The 24,230-nt window shown below is 39.2% G+C and overlaps 1 protein-coding gene across 1 annotated transcript in view; it reads left to right on the forward strand.

The window, feature by feature from the left end:
* ZZEF1 (zinc finger ZZ-type and EF-hand domain containing 1) overlaps positions 1-24,169 on the forward strand; it is a 60,487-nt gene extending 36,318 nt beyond the window's left edge. The window contains exons 36-55 of the mRNA XM_075439883.1: positions 796-1,058; positions 2,064-2,236; positions 2,801-2,948; positions 3,528-3,664; positions 4,090-4,367; positions 5,452-5,626; positions 6,161-6,293; positions 7,011-7,207; positions 7,798-7,917; positions 9,168-9,356; positions 9,739-9,839; positions 10,375-10,510; positions 11,657-12,016; positions 14,163-14,306; positions 15,169-15,337; positions 17,225-17,323; positions 18,078-18,243; positions 19,785-19,935; positions 20,474-20,545; positions 21,040-24,169. Of these exons, the coding sequence (XP_075295998.1) occupies positions 796-1,058; positions 2,064-2,236; positions 2,801-2,948; positions 3,528-3,664; positions 4,090-4,367; positions 5,452-5,626; positions 6,161-6,293; positions 7,011-7,207; positions 7,798-7,917; positions 9,168-9,356; positions 9,739-9,839; positions 10,375-10,510; positions 11,657-12,016; positions 14,163-14,306; positions 15,169-15,337; positions 17,225-17,323; positions 18,078-18,243; positions 19,785-19,935; positions 20,474-20,545; positions 21,040-21,114 (3,286 nt within the window). The 3' untranslated portion in view covers positions 21,115-24,169. The remainder of the gene's footprint in view (positions 1-795; positions 1,059-2,063; positions 2,237-2,800; positions 2,949-3,527; positions 3,665-4,089; positions 4,368-5,451; positions 5,627-6,160; positions 6,294-7,010; positions 7,208-7,797; positions 7,918-9,167; positions 9,357-9,738; positions 9,840-10,374; positions 10,511-11,656; positions 12,017-14,162; positions 14,307-15,168; positions 15,338-17,224; positions 17,324-18,077; positions 18,244-19,784; positions 19,936-20,473; positions 20,546-21,039) is intronic.
* Positions 24,170-24,230: the final 61 nt, after the last annotated feature.

A 24,230-nucleotide genomic window follows, 5' to 3' on the forward strand; every position in this document is an offset into this window, starting at 1 on the left:
TAAACCATGTCCTGAAGTGCCACGTCTACACATTTGTTGAACCCCTCCAGGGACGGGGACTCCACCGCCTCCATGGGCAGCCTGTTCCAATGTCTGACCACTCTTTCAGTAAAGTAATTTTTCCTAATATCTAATCTAAACCTCCCCTGACGCAACTTGAGGCCATTGCCTCTCGTCCTACCGCCAGTTACTTGGGAGAAGAGACCAACACCCGCCTCACTACAACCTCCTTTCAGGTAGGTGTAGAGAGCGATAAGGTCCCCCCTCAGCCGCCTCCAGACTAAATCACCCCAGCTCCCTCAGCCACTCCTCATCAGACTTGTTCTCCAGACCCCTCACCAGCTTTGCTGCCCTTCTCTGGACACACTCCAGCCCCTCAGTGTCCTCCTTGTAGTGAGGGGCCCAAACTTGAACATAGTACTCCAGGTGCCTCCCTGCTCCTCCACACTATTCCTGCAACAAGCCAGGATGCCGTTGGCCTTCTTGGCCACCTGGGCCCACTGCTGGCTCACGGTCAGCCAGCTGTCAACCAACACCCCAAGATCTTTTTCCGCTGGGCAGCTTTCCAGCCACTCTTCCCCAAGCCTGTAGCATTATGTGGGGTTGTTTGTGTTAAATGAGCACTACTGAAGTCAGTGAGGGTCTGGCAGTTTGCAGCATTGGAAGGTCTACAGTTTGAAAGTCAGGAATGTGTTGGGTTTTTCATATTTTCCTTTAAAGGTGGTGTGTGTTACTAACTGCATTGGTTATCAAGAAACTGGCTGCATTTCAAAATTATGTACCTTCTTCTTTCAGTCACTTGCCCACTCACAGCATCACAGTGTATCCGATGGTGACGATTCGAATCAGTGACCGACAGAGGCTCATCCAGCCATATGTCCACAATTATTCCTGGCTGTTGTTTGCAGCTTTGACTCTCTACAGTGCAGATCTGGCAAATGGGGAGGAAGTAGAAGGAGAGAAACTAGATTCACAGGTCCTCAGTCATGCCAGAGTTCTGCAACATCAGTGCATACAGCTCATCGGAGATTGCTTGATGAAAGCACAGCATGGAAAAGGTGAGTCAGCTCCTCCTTCACCGAAACAATGGTTTCTAACGAGTGTCGGAGCAGTCTCTGATTACTCACTTTGAAGTTTCCAAAGGAAAGGGGAAGCTACTGTGTACTTCACTGAGCACAACTGTTTATGTAGAAAGCAGACACAGAACAAGTCAGGGTCACTGGAACATGGAAAATAGGGTGCTTGAGAAAATTAATGTTATGCTTACATAAATATTGAAGATAACTTGGCAACTCTTTGGTGGGTTTTTTTTCCATCTCAGATATTGTAAAGGCATCTATCAGTATAGCTTCATGTTCTGTTACTAACCTGTTACTGACAACTGAAGGACTTGAAGGAAAGCAAATAACTTGGTGGAAAATGTTTCTTGTTCTGCATCTCTTGGCAAGAATTTTTCAGCCTTTTTTGTGGTATAAGTTTCCGGGGCTGATGTCCATTTGTCTGGAAATGAGGATTTATGTGAACTAAGACCTACTACAAAAAATAGGGTGGTACAGTAGAGGACTATGTTGAATGTATCAAAAGCTCTAGACTCAAGTCCAAATCAGTTTACTGGTAGGTTTTTTGCAGCAGCTCTAATACAGCTGAAATACCACCACCACCACAACCAAATACTTAGGCATACCCATTATTTAATCTTTGTTTTTAAGGTACGGTTTTATTATATAGATATTCAAGTTGTCAGGCGTTTAAAAGCTAAGGCAGATTTCATTTACCTTTTATAATTTACACTGCTGGGACGTATCTCTAATGCTTCCTTTAATTAAGACTTCTACCCTGGTGATATCTTTATGAGGTGGAAAATGTCACCGCCTTTTCACTATTATTTAATGGAACTGCATAATTAAGTGAACATGATTTGGAACATCTTTTTGGTGGAGTTGATATTCAAAAAAAGTGTGTGAGGGGAAGTTTGCAGTTCTCTTTCAAAGTGTTTCAGTTCTGCTTTTTGCCCGTCTTGTCACTCAACAGCTAAATAGCTTTTATAACTTTCTTGCTTTCAGGTCTGAAAAACTTAGCTCTCCTCTGCATGTTGCCAGAAGGTGAATCCTTCTCAGAGAATGACACTGCTTCAGTCAGTCCTCCCACAGATGGTGCTCCAAAAAGTCATACTGGTGATAAAGCAGTGAAGGGAAGAGATGAGAAACCAAGCACAGGCTCTTTTGTGCATTGTAATGTAAGTAGCCATTATTTGTAGAACACTTGATATCCATCACGTGTGTTCCTCAGAAGCTTCAACATCCTATTCTGGATATGTAACTGAAATAGTGGATAGTAATGATTTCCTTTGTAGGTAAAGTTGGGGGGCAAGGGAACAGTTGCTAGTTGGTTCGTTTTTTATTAGATCCAGCTGATGAAAGATGAAGGCATCACCTTATGTTCTTACAGGCAGCTGATTCACAAAAGCGTTGGAGGACATTGTTTCTGAACGAGTTGTCATTTCCTCTAACTGTTAGCACTGTGCTAGGTAGGAGAATGGTTTTCTTAGTTTTATACAGTGTATAAAACTGTTACAGTGTAATAGTATTATGTATAAAGGTATGAGCAAAATAGAAAAATGGATTTTCACTGTATGGAAGCTTTAGATGTGTATACATCAAGAAGTTCTTAACCATAGAAGATTTTTATATTCAAGGAAAAATGTTTGTCAAATGCAGTTGACTGGCTGCTTTTTTCCATGGCTGTTTCTGCAGGTATTAAATTTTGTTTTAATCTTTCAGTGTCTTCATTTTATTTTTAGGGGAAGGGAGATGATCACAGTGAAATCCAGTCTCCTGCAGAAGATAAAGTAGGAAAAAAAGGAAGTGAAAGCAAAGCTGTCTTTGCAAAGAAAGCTGTTTTGAGACAAGAGTCAGACTTGTCTGTGGAAGATAATGTTTCTCCAACAGGTAAAAGATTGTTTCTCACTTTCCCTGTCACAGAAATACCCATTCATATGAAAAGCAAACAGCTGTATTTTTTGTTCCTAACCCATTTTTGTGTATTTGCGAATGTCTTTAATGCAAGTGAGCTGTCTGTTTTCTAAAAACCTGCCAAGCATACTGCTTTGAACAGCTGCCACCTTGCAATTGGTTTAAAGGATTTTAGAAATGGGAGTGGAAATCCACCAATAGATATCCATGTGTAGAGTTCCTGTTGTTCTAACACAGTACTTGCGAATTTTTTCATACTTGGAACCGGAAGTGTCGTATTCTATTAAAGGCTAGTATTGTTAGAATTATGGTAGTAAAATGGATCCGTCTGTAGTACTGTCCTTTATGTTTTTAAATAGGTGGTGTAAATCCCTGTACCTACTATCTTTTATACACTTTTATAAAGACCTGCTTTTCAAATTGTAATAACGTTTTTGAAAAATAGTTTTTGTCTTTAGATTGTAATTATAAAAATTAAGCTACCACTTTTTAAAAAAAGTTATGTTTAATGCCATTTTGGGAATTTTCCTCTTTTTTTTTAAATTTAAAAATCAGGTGATGACCTCTTGGAGGGTTCAGCCCAGAAGCAAGCAGAGAAGGTTTTAATACCTAGCCAGGAACAAGTTTTTGCTGAATGCTCTCAGAAGAGGATTCTAGGACTGCTGGCAGCCATGTTACCGCCTTTCAAATCAGTTAGTTCTTTTTACTTTCAATCTGTGTGGTTTTCTAGATATCACAAATAGCATGAATTAAATGTGGGAGGTGGGCTCTTGTTGCTTAGATGTTATGAAATGCGAATTAGAATGTCTTAAGATGTTTCACATTACTAGGGAATGTAAGGGCTGGTTCCTGCGTGGGGGGAGAGGAAAGGGAATTTTATTTTATCTGTAAAGCAGTCTATCCTAACTGTTCGACACCTGCAAAGTTTAAACCATCAGCTTACATTTACGTGTCAGGCCAGTTAACAGGTCAACAACAGAAGTCGGAACCTAGTTTCTCATTTCCTTTTGTCCCTTTTGAAAGAGCATTAGAACAGAAGATTTCTGTACGTGCTATGACTTTGACTAAAAGTCTTGTTTTCTTTCCCTGCCTTATTGAGATCTTTCTTTTTCCGTAGGGCTCCACAATGTCTTTGATTAACCTGGAACAGATACTCCCGCTGATGTTTCAGGTTGTAATCTCGAATGCTGGCCACCTAAATGAAACTTACCATTTAACATTGGGACTTCTGGGCCAGTTAATCCTGAGACTTATGCCTGCAGAAGTGGATGCTGCAGTGGCTAAAGTCCTTTCAGCCAAACATAATTTGTTTGCTGCGGGAGATGGGTCTACAGTGCCAGAAGGCTGGAAGACAACTCATCTTCTGTTCAGTCTGGGAGCTGTGTGTTTAGACAGGTGCTTGTTACTTTAAACCTATTAGTTGCTCTCTGATGACTAATGCTAATTTTCTTTCATGTGTGCCTCATGCATAGGGGCTTTTTAAGGGAAAGTCAATTAACCCTGTACCCTGATTACGAGAAGGGCTTAGCATCTGTGGCCCTTGTTGCAGTGAGAATCTCTTAATTTCCTTCCTAAAGAAGACTGTTGTCTGAAGAGTGACTTAATTTCCTCCGCTTACCTAAGTAGCGTGTTATGGTGGAAGAAGTAAGGTTTTGAAACTGCAAGGAAAACGAAAACACAGTCATATCTTTTTTTTTTTGTATGACATTCTCTCCCTTGAGTTACCTGTCTCTTGTGGAACTTGGGAAGGGAGGAGAGTGGGTCTGGTGGTAACTATCACCAGTGCTGAGTTCTGGATCTGGCCCTTTGTAAAAATAAGAGTATTAGAGATATTTTTGTATAGTAAAATTGCACTGGAAACAGAAAGGATGGTCACAGCAGATGTTCCATTTTTAGGAGCTTTAGAAAGCTCTCAAGCATTCTAACATTAATGTCATACTTATTAAATATGACAGTGTTATTTTTCATTGTAGCTATGTTTTATAGGGAAGGTCCATAAGCAAATAGAAAAGCATATGAAATTTAAAGGCAGAATATCTACAAGATCAGCTGAGGGTAGGGAGTTTTTCAAAGACTAACTTTCAAGCAAGGAAGCCAGTCTTGTTAGATTATTTGTGTAGTCCACAGAGAGAGATCAGGTAGTCACATACGTGGGAAATAAACTATGTGCTGTTGTGCAAAGAAAAAGTTCTGATCTCTAAACTAAATTTAGGAATTAAAGGTGACAGTGTTCAGCATGCTTTGATTTCGGACTATAAACCCTTTAAGAAAACATGGTATTTATGCTCTAATGATGAAAACCAAAAGACAATTCATGTGCCAGCTGACCTGAAAGCTTCAAATATTTGGAAAAACAGTTTTGTAATGGTATGAAAGCTCTAGCTATGACAGATTAACAGTGATATGCTGTCTTGAGCAAAAATAGTTTCAGATAAGTCAGTAGTCAGCCCTCCTAATACAGACTGCTCTTGCTTTCCAGTCGTGTAGGTCTGGACTGGGCAAGCTCCATGGCAGATATTCTTCGATCTTTGAACTCTTCTGCGCAGTGGCATAATGTGATCGCTGCTTTCACTGACCATTGCATTAAGCAACTGCCCTTCCAGCTAAAGCACACCAATATCTTCACTTTATTGGTGCTGGTTGGGTTTCCTGAGGTAAGTGGCCTATCGATACTAAAGGAAACAAAATTGGTTAGAGCTTCTAGGTTTCTATTTCTAAATACTATGGATTTCGTCAATTGGGGACATCCATTATAAACTGTCAAAACACGGTGCATGTCAGAGTTCACATCTTTCCACTTGCGCACAATTGACGTTTGTCTAATGGAAAATGATGTAGCTGGTTTTGCCTTGCATTGCTTTGAGTGCTACTTATAACTATCACAAGAAAACCAGCTTAGTACATTTGAGCATCAAAAAGAGCTTTTTATACAAGTGAAACAATCCAGTCTCACTCTTGACAGCTGTAACTCAGATATAATGCCTATGCAGCATGAAGTTGGTTGTTGTAGGCATTTTTTTATAGAAGTGAACTGCCATTTTCTAAAGGTGAGCAAATATCTGGCAGCGAGCAGATTGTTCAGCTAAAATGTACATCAACTATAAGCAGACGTAACCAATATAAAAGATGACCGTGTATTTACAAAAAAGTATTCCAAATCATAACTGAATCTTCTGCTGCAATTTCAGGTGCTGTGTATGGGCACTCGTTCGGTGTACATGGATAATGCTAATGAGCCTCATAACGTGATCATCCTGAAGCATTTCACGGAGAAAAACAGGGCAGTTGTAGTAGACATCAAAACCCGGAAGAGAAAAACAGGTTCTGTGACATTTTTATTTTGTCAAAGAATCACAGAATATTTCCTTACAGCATCTTATGGATACCCAAAAGCGTATTTTAACTAGACGCTTTATGAAGGTCTGCAGAGTTTAAGTTCCATTATTAGTAAGCCGCTTGATTTTCTGCTGGTCAGTTAAACCAAATTGTGAAGCTTCTACAGTAAAGACTTTGGAGACGTATTTTCTTTTTAGAACTCTGACATTTATTTTCATTCAGGAAAGGTTTTAAGAAACTGTTTCTGAGAAATAGGCCTTTGATGAAGCAATTGTTTCTGTTTTGAGATTTGCTTACTGCGTGTGTCTTATCCTTTACAGACATGTGCTTAATGTTTTAAAACAATTGCAAATTTAAATACATATGCTGCCTCTGTGTAGTTAGGTGCTGCTGTATAAAGGAAAGGTACCCAGAGCCTGAACATTTTTGCGATACTCCATTTTGTTGCTCTGTATGTGCAAACATGTGCAAACAATCAGCTGTTGCCAGAAGTTACCTAATTTTTTTTAATTTGCACTGAAAAATAAAGTATTTTCTTGACTATTCAATGAATCTGAGATAATTTGGGTACAAGACCATTATTAGAATGTACTTAATGTATGGATCATGTTCATGTCTCAGCCTACTCATATCTACTGGTAAGAGATGATTTCACAACATTTTAAGATGAACCTAGTGAATTTTGTTTTTTCTCCCTTGTAGTAAAAGACTATCAGTTGATTCAGAAATGTGGACAAGAAGGCAGTGATTCCCAGACCCAGCTGAGACAGTACCTCCAGCACTTTGTTCTTATATCCACGAACCTTCTGCAAACCAGCATGGACAGTAGCTATGCTGAGGCAGTGGAAGCAACTTGGGTCTTGTCGCTTGCTCTAAAGGGGCTTTACAGAACACTTAAGGTATCTTTTGCCTGACATGTAGGATATAATAGATAAATAAAAGTTTGTATTCTGCCTTGCGCTACACGAACTTGGGTATTGACTAAGTACGTTGGGGAGCTAACACCAGTTCATTTCTCTCACATGTGGCTCTTTTTATCCGCTGTCTGTAGGGAGTTGAAAATGTCGCTAGGCTTTAAATAGCATTCGTGAGTCTGAGTTGAAAGTTGGGTCACTTTTCGTCTGTGGGGGTCGACCATACATGAAAGCTGAAGAAGAAATTTATAGAGATAACACTTTATGGAGTGAAGTTCATTCACCCCTTTTCTTATTCCTGAAGTATTTGAAAAGGGGTTCTGTATTATTTTTGGACTGTCAGAACAAACCAGATATCCAGTTACTACTGTGTGTGTGTCATAGATGATACTCTTAAGGTATTTGAAGTGGGGATTTGGATTTTGGGGTTTTTTAGGGAAATGAAAGAAAGATTCTCAACGTAGTTCATCTGGGCAGGAAATTTATCTGAGGCTGTATGATAAGGCCTTGCAAACTTTGTGAAACATTGTTCCCTTTTTACTTATTTATTTGTGTATGTGTCTCTGTGTGTGTAGATTCATGGCTTTAAGGAAATCCAAGCTGCCTTTCTTCAGTCTGGTTTACTCAGGCTTCTAGTGAAGAAATGTAGCAAAGGAACTGGCTTCAGTAAGACTTGGCTTCTCAGAGACTTGGAGGTAAGTAAATTTACCTTTTGTAAAAAGCCAGGCTTCACACAGTGGCGTGAAAGTTTACGGCACTGCACTTCCCTTTTGTGAAGAAAGTCTCAAAAGGGAATTTCTAATTAGTGTTTTTAAAAAGTTCACTGAACTATATGCCTGAATCTGCCTTCCTCTATTCGTCATAATTCTGTAGATAATAGTCTAACTTCTTTAAATCAGGAGCTGATTTTAATTAATCTGGTTGTATTTGAAAGAAATTTGCAAGATGAGACATTAATCACCTACTCAGTTTCTCTTATGAATTTTATTTAGACTGTTCTTGAACATTCGATTCTTCAATTTAAAAAACAATAATTAGTCTCGAAGAAAAACCTTACTTGCATTACTCACTGACATGTACAGGGTATTACCTCAGTGCAGTGTGGGGAGATCAATATGCATCTGGGCATATGCTTTCTGAATGTTTGTTAATTGCTGGAAGGTAAGTGTGGCTCAACTGCTAGCTGTGTTTCATCATAGGCAAGAGTTGGGTTAATTCATACTTAAGATGGTAGCAACGAGAGGGAGAAAGAGTAAAGCCCCGGAATTCCTCTGAAAAGTTGCCCTAGGTGGTTGGTTAGAAATACTGCAGAATCGGAACTGGGCTGTGGGATCTTGCTGCCTCCTGACCTACAGACTGGAGGGGTGTCCCACCTTCCTTCCCTCTGGGCAGCCTTGTACCAAAGGAGTGTTCTGCCCTGAGCACTAAGATGTCTCGCCATAGCTCTGCCCACATTACTTCTCAGAAATGAGACTGACACAAATGGGAGGACCAAGGAAGTGTGTAACACAGTTTTGTTCCCATTATGACTACTAGTGTTGTTGGCTGTGCTGAAGCCAAAGGTATATTTCCAAAGGAGGAGAGTGTGTAGGGCTGTCACTGGCTTTTTGGTGATAGTCACCTCTACTTTGTTCTTGTCTAAGAATCCTCAAACCTTTGATGTACTGAAATGGTGAAGTCATTATTTTCTCAATTTTTTTACACTTTCAGCTAATCACTTGTCTTTGTAGCAGCCTGGAAGGTATAACTCCTTTGTGAAGTGGGAAATGGTTTGGTTTTGTGTTTTGGGTTTTTGTTTTTTTCTTTTTTTAGATAGTGCTTCTGTTTAGAATAGCATGCGTTGAGCACTCTCCAAGTCTTTGTAATGTTCTTATAAAATGCTGATTGCAGATACGCTAATAATATCTACATCTGTCACACCATATGCTACCTTTTTTCTGTGTAGATTTTGTCAATAATGCTGTATTCCTCCAAGAAAGAGATCAGTTCCCTGGCTGAACGTGAGGATACTGAACTGGAAGAAAGGGAACAAGATCAAGATGTGGAGCAACCCGTTGTTGGTCCTGTTGATGTAGAGCAGAACAAACTTGATCCTCTGGAGGGTTTGGATGAAGCCACCAAAATATGCTTCTTGGTACTTGAAATGATTTTTAGCACCTTGGAAGTTACTGTGAATTTGCTAGTTGCATAAAATATTTCGTAGCTTGTGTGAGTTGTTTTCTTCTAAATTTACAGGATATGGATTTATATTTTAATGTATCATTATCTAAAGGAAATAAGAGTTCATACTAGGACTACAGCGGTGAACACTACAAAATCATTATAAAGCTTTTTGCTAGCTTCTTTTTTGTTTTTACTTATCAAGATATTATTAAGCTCTTTAATCCTCTACCTGAATGAAAAGTGGGAAAATAATACCTAGGTCATCCTTAAGGAAACTTATCTTTCTTTTTCCTCTGTAATGTAATCTTTCTTCATGTTGGTTTGGTTTTTTTTTTCTTTTAATTCTTGTTCAGATGACACATGATGCACTTAACGCACCTCTCCATATTCTTCGAGCCATGTATGAGTTGCAAATGAAAAGAACAGATTCTTTTTTTCTGGAAGTTCAAAAGAGGTATGTGAAAGACTGGGTCCAGCAGAAAAACAAAGTTACTAGGTGTGGGTGGTAAGCTAAAATCGAATAGGTGCCGAACAGAAATTGTTCCAAGGATACGATTTGGTTTTCATGTGTGAAAAAGTAAGGAAATAAACTCCTACAAAGTTGTATTTATGGAAACAAGTCACCATCTTCTGAAATACATTGAATATTCTTTTCAAAATGATAACTCCCATATGAAGATCTACTATGTCTCTAATTTACCCTAACTGAGGAAGAGAGGAGAGCTAAGAAGTGGCTTTGAGTAACCAAAGCATGTTCTGGAGTCATCATGTTATCACAGACGTGATCAATTTTATAACATGTAAAAACTTTGACTTGTTAGAACAGGGAAACTAGTTAACATAATATGATCAAAATAGGTCGAGTTTAATGAATTTTTCTAAAACAGAAGGTGGGAAGTTCAATTTGCATTTAATTGCACTGATTTAATTTGCATTATTTTCAAAAGACATTTCTGTATTTATTTTTTTTTTCTTTTGCCTCTTTTAAGGTTTGATGGAGATGTAATTACAACAGATGAGAGGATCCGAACACTGGCTCAGAAATGGCAACCCAGCAAGCGTTTGAGGTTGGAGGAGCAGAGTTCAAAAGCAGTAGATACAGATATGATCATCTTACCCTGTTTGGTATGTACGTCTCCACAAATAGGAGCAGTTGTGAAATAATTAATTTAGGCATTGAGTAGCTTCAGTTTTGTTTCGTAACTTCAAACCTGAGATTTTTTTTTTATTTAAAAAATCTGAAGTAATCTATTGTTAGTGTTTTATGTCAAAATGGATGAGTGGGTACAAAAAGAAACAAGTATTTCTTCCTTATAATTTCTTCCTTAAGGAAGTAAGAGAACTTGATTCGCAGATCAGGAGAACAAATGTGTTGTGATTGCATGCTGTAATTTCCTGTCCTTATACAAGAGAAATTGTATCTAATTACTGTAAGCTTATGCCATGCTACTGTTTTGCATATTATTATTATCTTATAGTAACTTCTGCAGAAAAAGGAAGCCATAAATTTGTCTTGTAAAGTAGACGCTGCACTTGCAAGCTTGAGGTTTTCCATTCAATAGCACGGTCCCACAGCTCTTTGCCTTATTTTGGGTGCTGATTCCTGGTCGTGTGATGTTGCCAGCACGGTTGTCTATCAGTTGTGTAGCAAACTGGATCAAGGGCTTCCTGAAGCAGTTTCACATAATTGTAAGGAAAAAAATAGGCCTTACGACAGCTTATACAAAGGCTGTGAATTATCCACCCCTGGAAATTCTCCAAACTTAGCTGGGCAAAGCTTTGATTTTGAAGTTGGCTCAGTTTTAAGTCAGATTTGGACCAAATGATCTCCAAAGGTCCCATGCACCTTGCCTCATTCTGTATGACAAATAGCATGGCACTTGGTTGCTTTACCTCTGTAGGTCAGCTTAAATTAACGCTTCAGGTTAGAATTCTAACTGCTGTTTCTGCTGGAATGTACAGTCATAAATGCATCAGTGTGTAGTGAAGTCTGTTGACCTAAACAGTCTTTTTGAGGAATTCTGTCCCTGTAGGTGCATGCGAGATCACACTGTTGTGCTCTTCGATGCATCTGATTTTCAGTATGTAAAAGACAAATTCATTTTGGTGGGTTGGACTAGATGACCTTTAAAGGTCCCTTCCAACACAAACTATTCTATGAATCTATGATTTGTAAATTCAGCTTACAGTCTGATGGACTGGTAAGATATCCAAACACAAGGAAGTAAATTGTTGAGAGCCTATTTTCAAACTTGCATTTCTGTTTTGCAGTCAAAGCCTGCGCTCTGTGATAAAGCAACAGAAGAAACCAATCCGGTTGCCCAGAAACTGATAACCAACACAGAGAGCGATCTACAGCTTAGTTATGCCAAGCAGCGTCGCACTAAGAGTTCAATACTCTTGCACAAGGAGCTGGACTCCAGAAGTAAAAAGGCTGTGAGAGACTACCTGTATCGTGTAAATGAGGCAACTGCTGTTCTTTATGCCAGGCATGTGCTGGCATCGTTGTTAGCTGAGTGGCCAGATGATGTGGCAATAGATGAGGAAATCCTGGATCTTAGTGGCCCAGCCCATATGACATACATACTGGACATGCTTATGCAGCTGGAGGAAAAGCAGTTATGGGAGAAAGTAAGTGGATTTCACTTATGCATGTGAACAAGCCCAGTGCCTACATGCCACGAGACTGACTAACAAAAATACTCGTAGATCCTTTTTTAATCTAAACTGAAACTCCAAAATTTAAATTAGTTCTGAAAAAGCAGTTGGAATATGTCACTGGCTGAATGTCCTGATTTTGTTAACAGAAAATGGAAAAACCTAGCTCCATGAGAGAACTCTTTCAGTTATGAAAGAGCTATATGGGAAAATAAATCTTAGAGAAATTGATAAAAAAGGCAGTCTGTTTTGAATGCTGCTTTTTGTTAGATCTCAGTGTGTATTGTAATACCTGCTACTCCATTGATGAGCTGACTGTTACCACGGTGGAAGCGATCTTGGAATTATAATAGAATGTTGTAATGAAAATGTCAGCTCAATGCTTTGCAGCAGTTGAAGCAAATCAAGTGCTGGGAATCTTCAAAAAGGAATTAAAAATAACCCAGAAAGCATCGGTATGCTACTGAACCAATACTCTCCTCTGGAGTATAGCAAGTGACCTGACTCCCTCATCTCGTTTAAAAAAGAAAAAAAAAAAGATGATACAGTACAACTGGAAGAGGTCTGGAGAAGAGTGGCAGGAATTATTACAGGAAGGATGGAGAGGGACTTTTCACAAGGGTGTGTAGTGATAGGACAAGGGAGCATGGCTCTAAGCTAAAAGAGGGCAGATTTAGATTAGAGATTAGGAAGAAATTCTTCACCATGAGGATGGTGAAACACTGGAACAGGTTGCCCAGAGAAACTGTAGCTGTCCCTTCCCTGACAGTGTTCAAGGCCAGGTTGGATGGAGCTCTGAGCAACCTGGTCTGGTGGAAGATGTCCCTGCTCATGGCAGGGGGGTTGGAACCAGATGATCGTTAAGGTCCCTTCCAACCCAAACCATTCTATGATTCTATGATTATAGCCATGGATTAACTTTGGTATGAGGAGCCAATTAGTTTTCTTTGTTCTGGATCTTTGCCCTCTGGGGTCATCGAGGGAGGAGGAGTAATGAAAAAGTCTGTTCCACATTGTCTGTAGTTCTAAAACAGTAAGCAGCATACAAAAGTTAACAGCAAGTACTGTTCACTGGCCCTCCCAGTAAGAAAACAAAGGAGAGTCAGATTAAGGTAATAAGTGGCGGGTCCAAAACAAACCAAAAGAACTGGTTCTTGACACAGGATGTCATTGAAATTGTTGCTACAGGGTGTTTATATAGGTTCAGAAAAGGACAGGATGAACTGATGGAATAAAAATCTGTTAAGGTGTATTAAATACAGAAGCGTAGCCTTCATCTTAGGCTATTCTGCAAGCGTGTGGAGGCAAAGAACGCATGCAGGGAACTGTGCTACATACTGCCTTTGGTTTTTAAACTTTTCCTCAAGAAATGAATTTCTGGCTGATTTGGAGATGAATAGGAGGAGTTAGAAAATTGCAGGTGAAGAGATGTAGTAGATTGCTGTAATGACTTGGAAAGGGCCTCGAGTATTGGGACTCCTGATGAAGAGCTTCTGTGCACTTTTGAAAAAGAAGAAAAAATGGAGACGAAGGTTGTTCTGAATTATCATTTAGTGTGTCCTGATAGGTTAAATGGTATTTATTTGTATTTTTAAAGGCACAACTTTTGCATCTAATGCTTTCAAACACTGCAGCCACTTAACTGATACTTAATAGTTCCTCTTTACATGCGGAGTTGTACATTTTGAAGGCTAAAACATATGACACGCTCTGTTCAAAACATGTAGGTATAGAAGGTAAATGTGTCTGTTTAGTATGTTAACAAAGTGGTTTTAAAACAGTCTTCCTTGTTTACAGCTTTAGTTTAGTGTTAATTTACTTTATGGATTAGCCTTGATTCTAACATTTGTGGAAAGAATTGTAGCCAATAGATCTCACGTTTTTATCAGGTAAAGACTTGAAAGATCTGGAACAGAGGACAGAGTAAAATCTTCTGCACTTATGGTGATGACACTTGTAGACATCATCTGTGAATCTGTCTTGTTTCTTGCTAGTACCTCGATTCTCTCTTCCAAAATACTGTGTGGCTAGAAATGACTTTTGTGTCAGTCAGCAGCATGTAAGTTTGTAAATGTTTTGATAGCAAATTGTATTTACATGACGTGTTGCTTCTCCCCAGATTCTGCAGAAAGTACTGCACGGGTGCAATGAGAGCATGCTAGGAACGATGGCACTGACAGCTTGCCAGTTCATGGAGGAACCCGGAATGGCAGTCCAGATCCGTGAATCTAAACATCCCTACAACAACAATACTAATTTTGAGGTAAGTTACACACATGTTACAGTGCAGTGGATTTGCACATCTTGAAGACGTTGAAAAATATTAATGCTTTGTGTGTGCACCTGGGGCACTTCTGTGCTTGAAGTACCTGTGAAATGTCCTCTTCAGTCTTGCTTTGAAGAGGCTGATGCCAAATGACTGAGACCTTGCCCTGTAAGAAACATGTTCAGTCAGGCAATTTTAAGTAGTCCTAATTCAGTCATGTGGAAAGTGTATAACTGTGCGTGTCTTTGAAGCAGATCATATACTTACGTGGTTTCAGGGCCTTAATGAGCAAGTATTTCTACACTTTCATCCACAGGTCTGTTTCACTTGGCCTGTTCCTTCCTTCTGCTTTTAGATGAAGTCTAGGAGTAGAGTCTTTTTTTTTTTTTCTTGTATTTCTCATTTTAGACTATCTTCTAACACAAACCGTTTCTGAGTTTCTTTGTATTGTTTGAAATGTTTTTTTCTACTATCGTTTGCTAAGTAATTGTTGCCTCTGGGCAGCCTTGGGATTTTTAACTTCACAGCAGCTCTGACTCTTCTGATATTTATTTTTAAAATGCATATAAACCTTTATGTTCTGGCAATGAGATCGATGTCAGCAATGATTACAGCTTTTAAAAAACCAAGGCATTGCTAGCAATTAATTTTTACACTCTTAACAGCTAATGCAAACAATAGACCATGCTTTACATTTGTTAAATTGGCTCCCGATAGAAGTAACAAAGACTTTTTTCTTTTTTCCTCCATGGAGATGCTGTAATTTTTGTTGTATCTCCCTTGTTTGTATGATGAAAGTTAAGTGGCTTCTTGGTAATATACTGTTACAGTATGCAGAGATCATGTGTTTATTTCTCAGGATAAAGTTCACATTCCTGGTGCTATCTACCTCTCAATCAAATTTGACTCTCAGTGTAATACCGAAGAAGGCTGTGATGAGTTGCTGATGTCCAGCAGCAGTGATTTCCAGCAGGATCGGCACAGCTTCAGTGGGTCTCCGCAGAAATGGAATGATTTTGAACTTCCAGGTGAATACGCAGTGATTTACAGTGCAAATGTATAGGGTACCGCTGGTATCCAGGACTCTTGAGAGAAACTACTGAAAGGTGACAGTTAAATATGGATGTTCCTGAGATGCATGGGGAAAAAACCCTCCTTTTTATTTGTCCCAGTCTGTTTGCGCTGACGTGCTGCTCTTGCATTTGTTTCTTAAAAGTAGGCTTATCTGTTGTTCTGCTACTTGACCTTTTTTCCACGCCTCAGTCAAAGCATGCACTTAGCTACTGGAAACAATTTTGATCTTGATTCTGTTCCAGCACAGTCCTTGTTCTGCACGATATTCACTGACATTGTTTCTGCCTTGTCTTAGTTTCCACAGGAAGCACATTTAAAAAAAAAAAAAAAGATAGGCTTATCTCTGATCTCCGTGCGATGGTAGCACTCAGAGCACATAACAAGTGTGCGCCAATGCCTTCTGTCCAGTTGTTGCCACAGAGCGTAGCTGAAAAAATACCAGTCATTTGACTGGCAGCTTCAGCCTGCATTCTGTAAGCGTGTTTTTGATAGCGCAGTAGCAAATGCCGGTGAGCTGAAGGGCTGCATGGTCCCGTGCTTCTTAGGTGAAGCTGTTTTAACCTGTTGAGCGCTGTGGCATTGCAGGAAGCTTTTGACTTTGAGTACTGTAAATAGGAGCAGCTGTAAATAGATTTAGGAACTTTCTTAGCAAAGCAGTTTGGGTTACAAGGTATTAGTTAGAAACAAATGTGTGCTCTGTAGAAACATTTTGGATTTTTATGAACTTCTTTCTGTCCTCCTTCTCCTCCCAAGTAGTTGCAGAGGTTTGCCAAGAAACTGAACTTTGAGGCCCTTTGTTTTGCAGCAACCTTGGCTGTGAAACTTAAGTTTCACCTTGTGAAACTTCATTTCCAGCCAAGGCTGTCTGGATTAAGGATTTCACTCAGCAGCTTTAGCTGAAACCAAGCATTTGAAGGCTTCTGGGCTTTTCGTTTGATGGCAAGGCTTCCTCAAGACTCCTGGGAGTAGGAGAGGGCAATGGCTCCATTTCGTGATGAAAATGGGAACAGGTTTTTAGGTCGGGGTTTGTTTTTTTTTCTGGTTTTGTTTTGGTTTTGTTTTTTTTTTTTAATCCTAAATATGTTTTCAAAAGTTTTCTTATTCGTGAAACTTTAAAAATTCTGCTTCCCATCTAGCGTGCTTGTCCCAAGGTGGTAGAATTTCCCTCTGTTCCATGCAAAATCCCAAGTTTTAACCAGATCTAATATTACATAGCACAATAGGTAAGGATATGTTTTGTTTAGTGTTGCATCTACCTACCAGTGTTTATCTCTGTGAAGCTGTAGATGCTACAATGACAAGAACTTCTTGAACTTTCCACTGCCTGATAGTAAAACGGTCAAACATTTTGATAGTTCTTCCACTTCTAAGTGGTGAAGTTTAATATTTTTGTTCCCTAGAGTAAAAATGTGCAATTTAATTTTCCGACATGTAAAAGCACATCCAACTTTGCTTTCACATTTTTTTAATCTTTGTTTAATGGACTGTGAGCTAGGGTGCCTAGGTAGAGGTTCTTTTTTCATAAATCATAACTGATCCATAACACAATTGGAAAAGTGAAGTTTAATTGTGTGCAGTGCAGAGTTTAACTCCCGCTCCTTCTATGTAGTTGACAAAAATGTAAGAGAAATTATCCTTGTAAGTATATTTATACAGTGGAAACCATTCTGCATTTTGCTTCAGCCTCCTGTTTATCATGCTGTTCTGTGCATTTCGTAATTACCAAAAAATAAATATCTAGGATTAATTTATGACAGACTTTTTGATTTGAATTGTATTTGTGATAGCAAAACTAACTCAGAAGGTAGTAACGTGGGTTTTCTTCCCTCCCTTGTACCCAGGAGACACGCTGTATTACCGATTTACTTCTGACATGAGTAACACTGAGTGGGGTTATAAGTTTACAGTGACAGCAGGTCATCTTGGAAGGTTTCAGACAGGTAAGCACTGCTCAGAACGTATTGGAAATGACTTTTTGGAGTTATTTTGCTGGGCTTTGACAGACTTGCAGTTATCCCCTTTTTCTGACTTAGAATTTGCATTCTCCAGTGTTTTGGAAAGAATGCGATTAGTTTTGTTCAAGTGGAAACTTGGCTTATGTCTCTTATTTGCTGTGACTTTATGCTAGAAATACCAAATCTTCATAGAGACTAGGAGATAACAATTATAATAATGTTATTTGCATTCAAAGTCTCATTATATGACAGTAATTACACACAGAATTTAGTAAACACTCCGAGGTGCTGTAATTGGAAACAAATAACTGCAATTGTGTTTTTAAAAAACATTTATCTATTAAAATAGGCTGCTTCTGGATCTAATTTCTAGATACAATGTGGAAGGTTTTGTTGGTTTATTTCAGAGTTTAAATATTTTTAATGAAATTGAGGCTGGTGTATGATTTGCAGTCAGCAAAACTCTACTGCATATTGCGTAATAGCGAGAACCTGTATTTTGTTTGCCTTATTTGGGCAAAACTTTAAATTTGGATAGGATTCCGTCTAATTTTTATCTAAGTTTTGCCTTAGAAAAGACTTGCAATTTCAGGATATAATCTAGAATTAACTCCAATTTTTGTTTGGTATTTCTTGCTTGCCAGAGCAATATTGAGTATATGGAGAAGAGGAAACTGAACGTATGAACAGAATGGGTCCCTACAAAAGTAACAGCTGTTTGCATTTTCTTTTTTTCCAGGGTTTGAAATTCTAAAGCAGATGCTGTCTGAGGAAAGGGTAGTTCCTCACCTCCCGCTGGCCAAGATCTGGGAATGGCAGGTCGGAGTAGCGTGCCGTCAGACTGGTCACCAGCGCTTGAAGGCTATCCACTTGCTCTTGAAGATAGTGCAGTGCAGCGCCCAGAGGTAAGTGTGCGGTTCTGTGTTGTACGCCAAAAGGTAAAGGGCAGGAGAAGTAGTAGTGACTAAGCTGATATTGTTTTGAAGCCAGAAAACCATGATTTGAAGTAGGTATCCTTAATTTGCCTTTCGGATACAATTCACTGTACCTTGATAGCAGAAACATTATAAGGGGTTGTTCTTGAAAACATTTTCTATTGTTTCTTGCCTTTTAACAAAGGTCCAGTGAAATCAAATGTTGATGTAAAGAAAAAAAATATCACCCCAGAACAGGACATAAAATAGATTTCAGTTTTTTAGAAATTTTTTCTCGTTGTATTAGTCGTACTTCAGAATTAAGGTGAGGATGACACAATAAACTGGTGAAAAAATGATCTGAATCTCTGTAAAGGAAAGAACTTTTAAATCATTATTTTTAGTTGTACCACTAAACCTATAATTGAGTTTTAGAAGGGATAGGTGTGCTAATGCTGAAGTATGTATGGTGTGGCTGTTTCTTAGGAAAATACACATTCAGAAAAATGGTGAGCTTTTATAGTGTGCAGATGTGTATGTAGTCACGTGAACTCAGTAGAAATGCTGGAAACAAAGACGACAATGCTGGAATGCTGACACTTATCTTTATGTCCTTTCAGTTCAGAACAAGCAAAGTCATAAAAATAACAGCATCCTACTGCTTACTTTGTTAAAAAGAAGTCAAAAAAGTATGTTCATACATAGTAATAAAAATGGACAATTACATAGAAGCCATTGCGTGACTCCCTGTAAATTTTAGATTCACTGATCTGCATCCAAGTCTGAAAAACTGATTTTGGTATTACTTGTAATCATGGATTTATTATTTTTTGAAGTTCCCTTGGTTTTTTTTTTGTCAGAAAACGTCTGCTTTGTCATGTGGACAACAAATTTAATTTCTAAAAGGTCAAGTCTCCATTGTGCTGATAATATTTAATATTTTTCTTCTGTTAATCTGATGATAGATTCTGAAATTGAGTTTCCCTCCTTTCCCCCAGCTGCTGAAGGATATTTGTCATACTATCTGTATGATAAGTGACATTTGGGTTAGCCAGCTTTAACTCGGGAGTACAAAGGAGGCAGGGTTGGAATTGTTAGTAGAGCTATATATCGATTTGCGTCTGTCTGCCCTATGCGGTGGCATCACCTGCTCAGTGCTGTAGTTTGGTATTGTGTAATTTCAAGCAGTGAAGCTAGAGCATTTAACAAAGGGATGTATATCATTATTTTAAAGTGTTCATTTCAGGAGGCCACTCAGGTTTAGAAAAGTCATTTAGACATATTCATGGATAGGAGGTTTTCTCCACTTCACTGATCCAGAATAAAATTCATTGTGCTGAAACACTTGAGTGAATCTAGATTTTAAAATACTTCTTGTGTTTCTTCCTTCATTTATACATCTAACTGTCAAAACTGTATGTTTTTGTCCTCTTAAATTTGAGGTTGGTTTTTTCCCCCTCCCAGAAACAGGTGTAAGATCATGGTTACTCACTGTTTCTTCACAATTTCATTTAAATTAATTTTTTTTTCAGGGACTGTGATCTCACCTTGTTGAAGCCACTTTGGCAGCTTTTCACCCATATGGAAAACAACTTGTGTTATGACATGACCAAGCCTGGTATTCTCCTTCCTCTTCATCGTGCACTTGCAGAACTATTCTTTGTTACAGAAAACAGAGTTACTGTAAGCAGTTCCTGTGTTTGTATCCCTCCTCTCCCCAGTGCTGGGAATGGTACTTAGTTCAGTGTTAAGCTAAATGCAGTTTTCCTTTATCTTGGCAAAGTTCATCAGGGCTTTAGAAACATTAACTGCTCTAGAAACATTCACTTTCTCTCATGGAGTCTGGTAGCAAATTCTAGTAGAGGGGCATACTGTTGCCTTATCCAGCATGGGACCTGAAGTAATAGTCGTGGCTCTTCCTTGGGCGATTAAGGCAGTGGGCCCTAAAGGCACTCTGTAGTCTGAGAGGAATTCCAGTTTAATTATTAATTTAAAGGTATTTGAACGTGGTTCTCCTTGAGTTGATTTTGACGATTACGTATGAACAGTCTGTAATGAACTGATTTCTGTGGTCACAAACTGTGTCCAGGAGAGTCCTGTGTGTCGTTCTGGTACCTTTGATTCTTGGGGACTGCTGTAATGATCAGCATTTTAATGTTAATTAGAAGGATGATTTCTTTGGTAGAAATGTTGGTGTTCACTGAATGCTTTCTGGCTACAGGAGCTTGGATCTCTACAGGAGTATTTGCTTGCCTTAAATACTGAAGATCACCTTCATCGCTGCACAGCACAGGTAAGGAGATTGCACAACCCCAGAGATGTGTGGCTTTGTGATACTTTTCTGGCAGACAGAGGTAACGAATGATTTCTGATTGCCCAGCGGAGTTCTGTGGAATAGATATGAATGTACTTGGGCTTTATGATGCTGTGACAGGCCTCTGAGATTTGTGAATGAACTGCGCACCAATACTGTTCTCCTTCAGTAGTCAGGTGACGCGCCACAAACAGGCTGTCGGGTGTAATCAGGTGCATCTGTTTTACCAAACTGACCTCTCAACGGCCCAAACATGGAAATGGGGACAGGGGCTGGTCTTTCAGCAACTGGACATGCAGTCGCCTTGCTGAAACTGCCTGGATTCATGACAATTACTGCACTGCCAGGAGATGACCAGGTCGAAGCATGATGGTTATTTATCTGTTTCTGTCTAATTTCATAGAAGGATTTCTTTACAGTTTTGGACTGGGGAGAATCTTTGAAGTGACTTGGTTTTTCTTTCTCTCTTCTAGGCCCTGAAAAACATTGCTGCTATCAGCCTTGCCATTAACTATCCGAACAAATCAACAAGTTTCTGGAATGTTTAATACTGGCTCAGGCCGGAGTGCATGGGATAGAGTAGTTTGTCCATAGGAACCTTGGAACAAACATCTTAACTCCGTTCAGGAAAAGTTCCTTCAGCTTCAGTGTGTGAGCACTCTGCAGCCTTCCTTCCTTCCACCTTGGTGTAGAATTTGTAAAAGTAAAAGCGCACTTCAATGAAAAAGCACATCTTGAAGTAACTCACGCGTCGCCTACAGTTATGTATGCACATATTGTAGCATGTTAGAGTAAACAGAACAATATTTTATTTTTTATTATTCAGAGGAAGTAAACGAAAGAAGGTAGCTGAAGTATGAGAATGGAAGCCCCGCATGTTGGTATCATCTGCTCCCAAGGAAACTTGTTTGATGGAATGTGACGGCTTTGAAAATATTGCTGAACTCTGAGTGATGCTGTCAGCAGCATCTATTATATATCACTGACGTGAGACAGGCGAACCAGAATCTGGTGGGCTGATGCAGAAGTGGTCCACAAATGAACCCTGTCATGTTTGCTTTTGCTTTGAAGGCTACTACCCAAGGAAAAGAACTTTAATTCTTACTAAACTACAGGTTGTAAAACAAATTTTGGGTGATTCGCATAGCAGTTATAGGATTCTGGTTTCAGAGCATCCTTGTGCAAGAGGTTAATGTTTCTCCTGTTCTTTGATTCGATCAGCTGGATCATCTATTCTTACCTTAATTTATCTGCAATGTGTTATTCTAAATAATACAGTGTTCTAGTGCAGAGAGCAAAGGCTGGCCTCCATTCACAAAGCAGTGGTAATATGAAGACCTGAGGAACTTACATGTTTCTCAAAGATCACATCTTTACAAGAAATTATTCATGAGGCTTTTTTCTTTTAATTATTTCGATAATAGTAGCTTAGGAGGTCCTTCTCAGCAGTGTTGGGAACCTGGACTCCCAGCACTCAGGGTGGGGGTTAATGATCAATCCAGTCTTATCTCATAGAGCAATAACTGCATTACTCTTAGTGAACGTGGAATGAATCGCAGACCTTCTGTGCTGAAATAAATTGGCTTTCTTCTTGCTCAACTACGCTGGTTATTGCCTTCCCAAAGAGTTAAAAAGAATGTAGAAGGATTTGGGGGTGTATTTTGTATATGGTTATACAGTATGTAGAGCTGGTCTTGTCAAGTATGAATTCGGAGAACTTTTTATGCTAATTATTTTCTTCTTCCCTTCCTCACCTCAGCATTAGAATATGAAAAAAGGCAACCCAGAGCTTCAGTACTAGCTAAATGCAAGTTGCATAAAGGCAGTGGCTCTGTCAGAAGGAGATATGCTTATTGACCTTGCTTGTACAAAAGGTGAGTGGTGCCTAAATAGCCATGTTCAACGTGCACCGGAGCACCGCTTCGGGAGATGACTGCTGAACTGATGGTCTTATCAGCTGGGGCTGGAATCCGAAGGGTGGTCCAGTCTCCCTCTGAGATGGAAATGTGCAGTAATACATCCTCTTTTTTTGGATGGCTTCTAGTGCGGTAGTTAAAGATGTTTTGGCTTCTTTCTGGTCAGCCGGGTGAGTGTAAAGTGAATGCTTCTTCAGGGGATGAGGCTGAATCAGAATGTGATTATTCTGCCTGAAAGACTTCAAGCTGAAGACCAAGAAGCAATATGCAGAAGCCATTGCCTTCAGGAATGGGGCGGCCCTCTTAGCAAACGTGGATGCCAGAATTCAGGAAAAATGTACTATTTATCAAAGCCTGAAAGGAGAGAGAGAGATACTGCTCTGAAGCACCTCCTCGAGCATACTGTTGTTGAAGGTTAAAGCCCTCCTTCCTGCCTTCCAGAATGAGATCACCATGCGAAGGGAATTATCAAAGTTGTGGCGTATCTTTAACGCATGGATCATTTTGTTCCCACACCCGAGTATCGTATTTGAGTTTGCAGTCTCGCTGCAGGGGTGTCTGAGAGATCCCCGAGGAACCAACTGTTTCACGCTTTCTAATAGCATGAACAGATTCTGGGAATGGGGACTTGCTCCACCAGAATGAGACGTTTTTAAGTCTACTGTAGGGAGTCGTATTGATGGGCAGGTGAGCTTTTTGAAATTACTCTTCCTGAGCAGTAGGACTTTCTGTTCGCTGCCTCGGTGTGAATCCATGGCTAAGCAGTTGAGGATATGCAATGGGATGATTTGCTAAGGCATGCAGCATGCTGCTGAGATCTGCCTGTTGTAGTCAAAGAAGGCTTTTTTCTTTTTTCATGTCAGGGATGAAGATTGTAAATAAACCATTCATAGAACCTGTCATGGCTCTATCTTACATTTTTTTTCCATTGGACTCTCTTTTTGCTTACTGTATGAAGACATGAGGCTTCAAGGATGACACAGGAGTGGCCAGTGTTCCTTACTAGGTGTACCACTTAACTTACTCTACCAGCAGTAACTGGCCTTGTGAGTCAGTCGTCTTGCCCTGAAGGGACTATCTAGGAACAGTGTCCACTAAACATAATTTCTACCCACTAGATGGAACTGAAGGACTGTGACCTGAGTTGACACTGAATCTGTTGCTGCCTTACAACTCGATCATTCATTATGGATTTTTTAAGAGACAAGAAACACTGATATTTTTTTTTCTTCTGATAGTTTTAAAGAAAGAGGAACAGAATACCAATAATCAATACTCATGATCAATCACATTTTGGAAATCCTTTGGCAGTTCCAAGTGGATGCGGATGATACTATTAAATAGTATAAAATTGTCTGGAAAACAGGTATGCTGAAAAAAATGTGCCTAATACAAAAAAAAAAGTTCTCCTGCCTGAATCACCTATAATATGTTTAAAACAAACCATGTTGTTCCTAATGATACATTTGACTTGCTTTCATTAAACAATTAAAAAAGAGAGTTTTATAATTTCTTTTCTTACGGGTTTACTACTTTGCAATTTTTATCAGTTGTTTAAAATATATCAGACCTTTAGATTTATTCCAGTTCAGTTCAACATGTAAAAAGAAAGCTACAGATGTGGGTAAAATATGCAAATGAAGAGAAATATATTGTAAAAATTCTATAAAAACAAAAAAGTACAAGACAGTGTCTGTGTTTTGTTTCCTTTTGTCCTTTCCTCACTGAATGTTAAATGCTTGAATATG

The sequence above is a fragment of the Opisthocomus hoazin genome, chromosome 20 (assembly GCF_030867145.1).
Source record: "Opisthocomus hoazin isolate bOpiHoa1 chromosome 20, bOpiHoa1.hap1, whole genome shotgun sequence".
NCBI classification, from domain to species: domain Eukaryota; kingdom Metazoa; phylum Chordata; class Aves; order Opisthocomiformes; family Opisthocomidae; genus Opisthocomus; species Opisthocomus hoazin.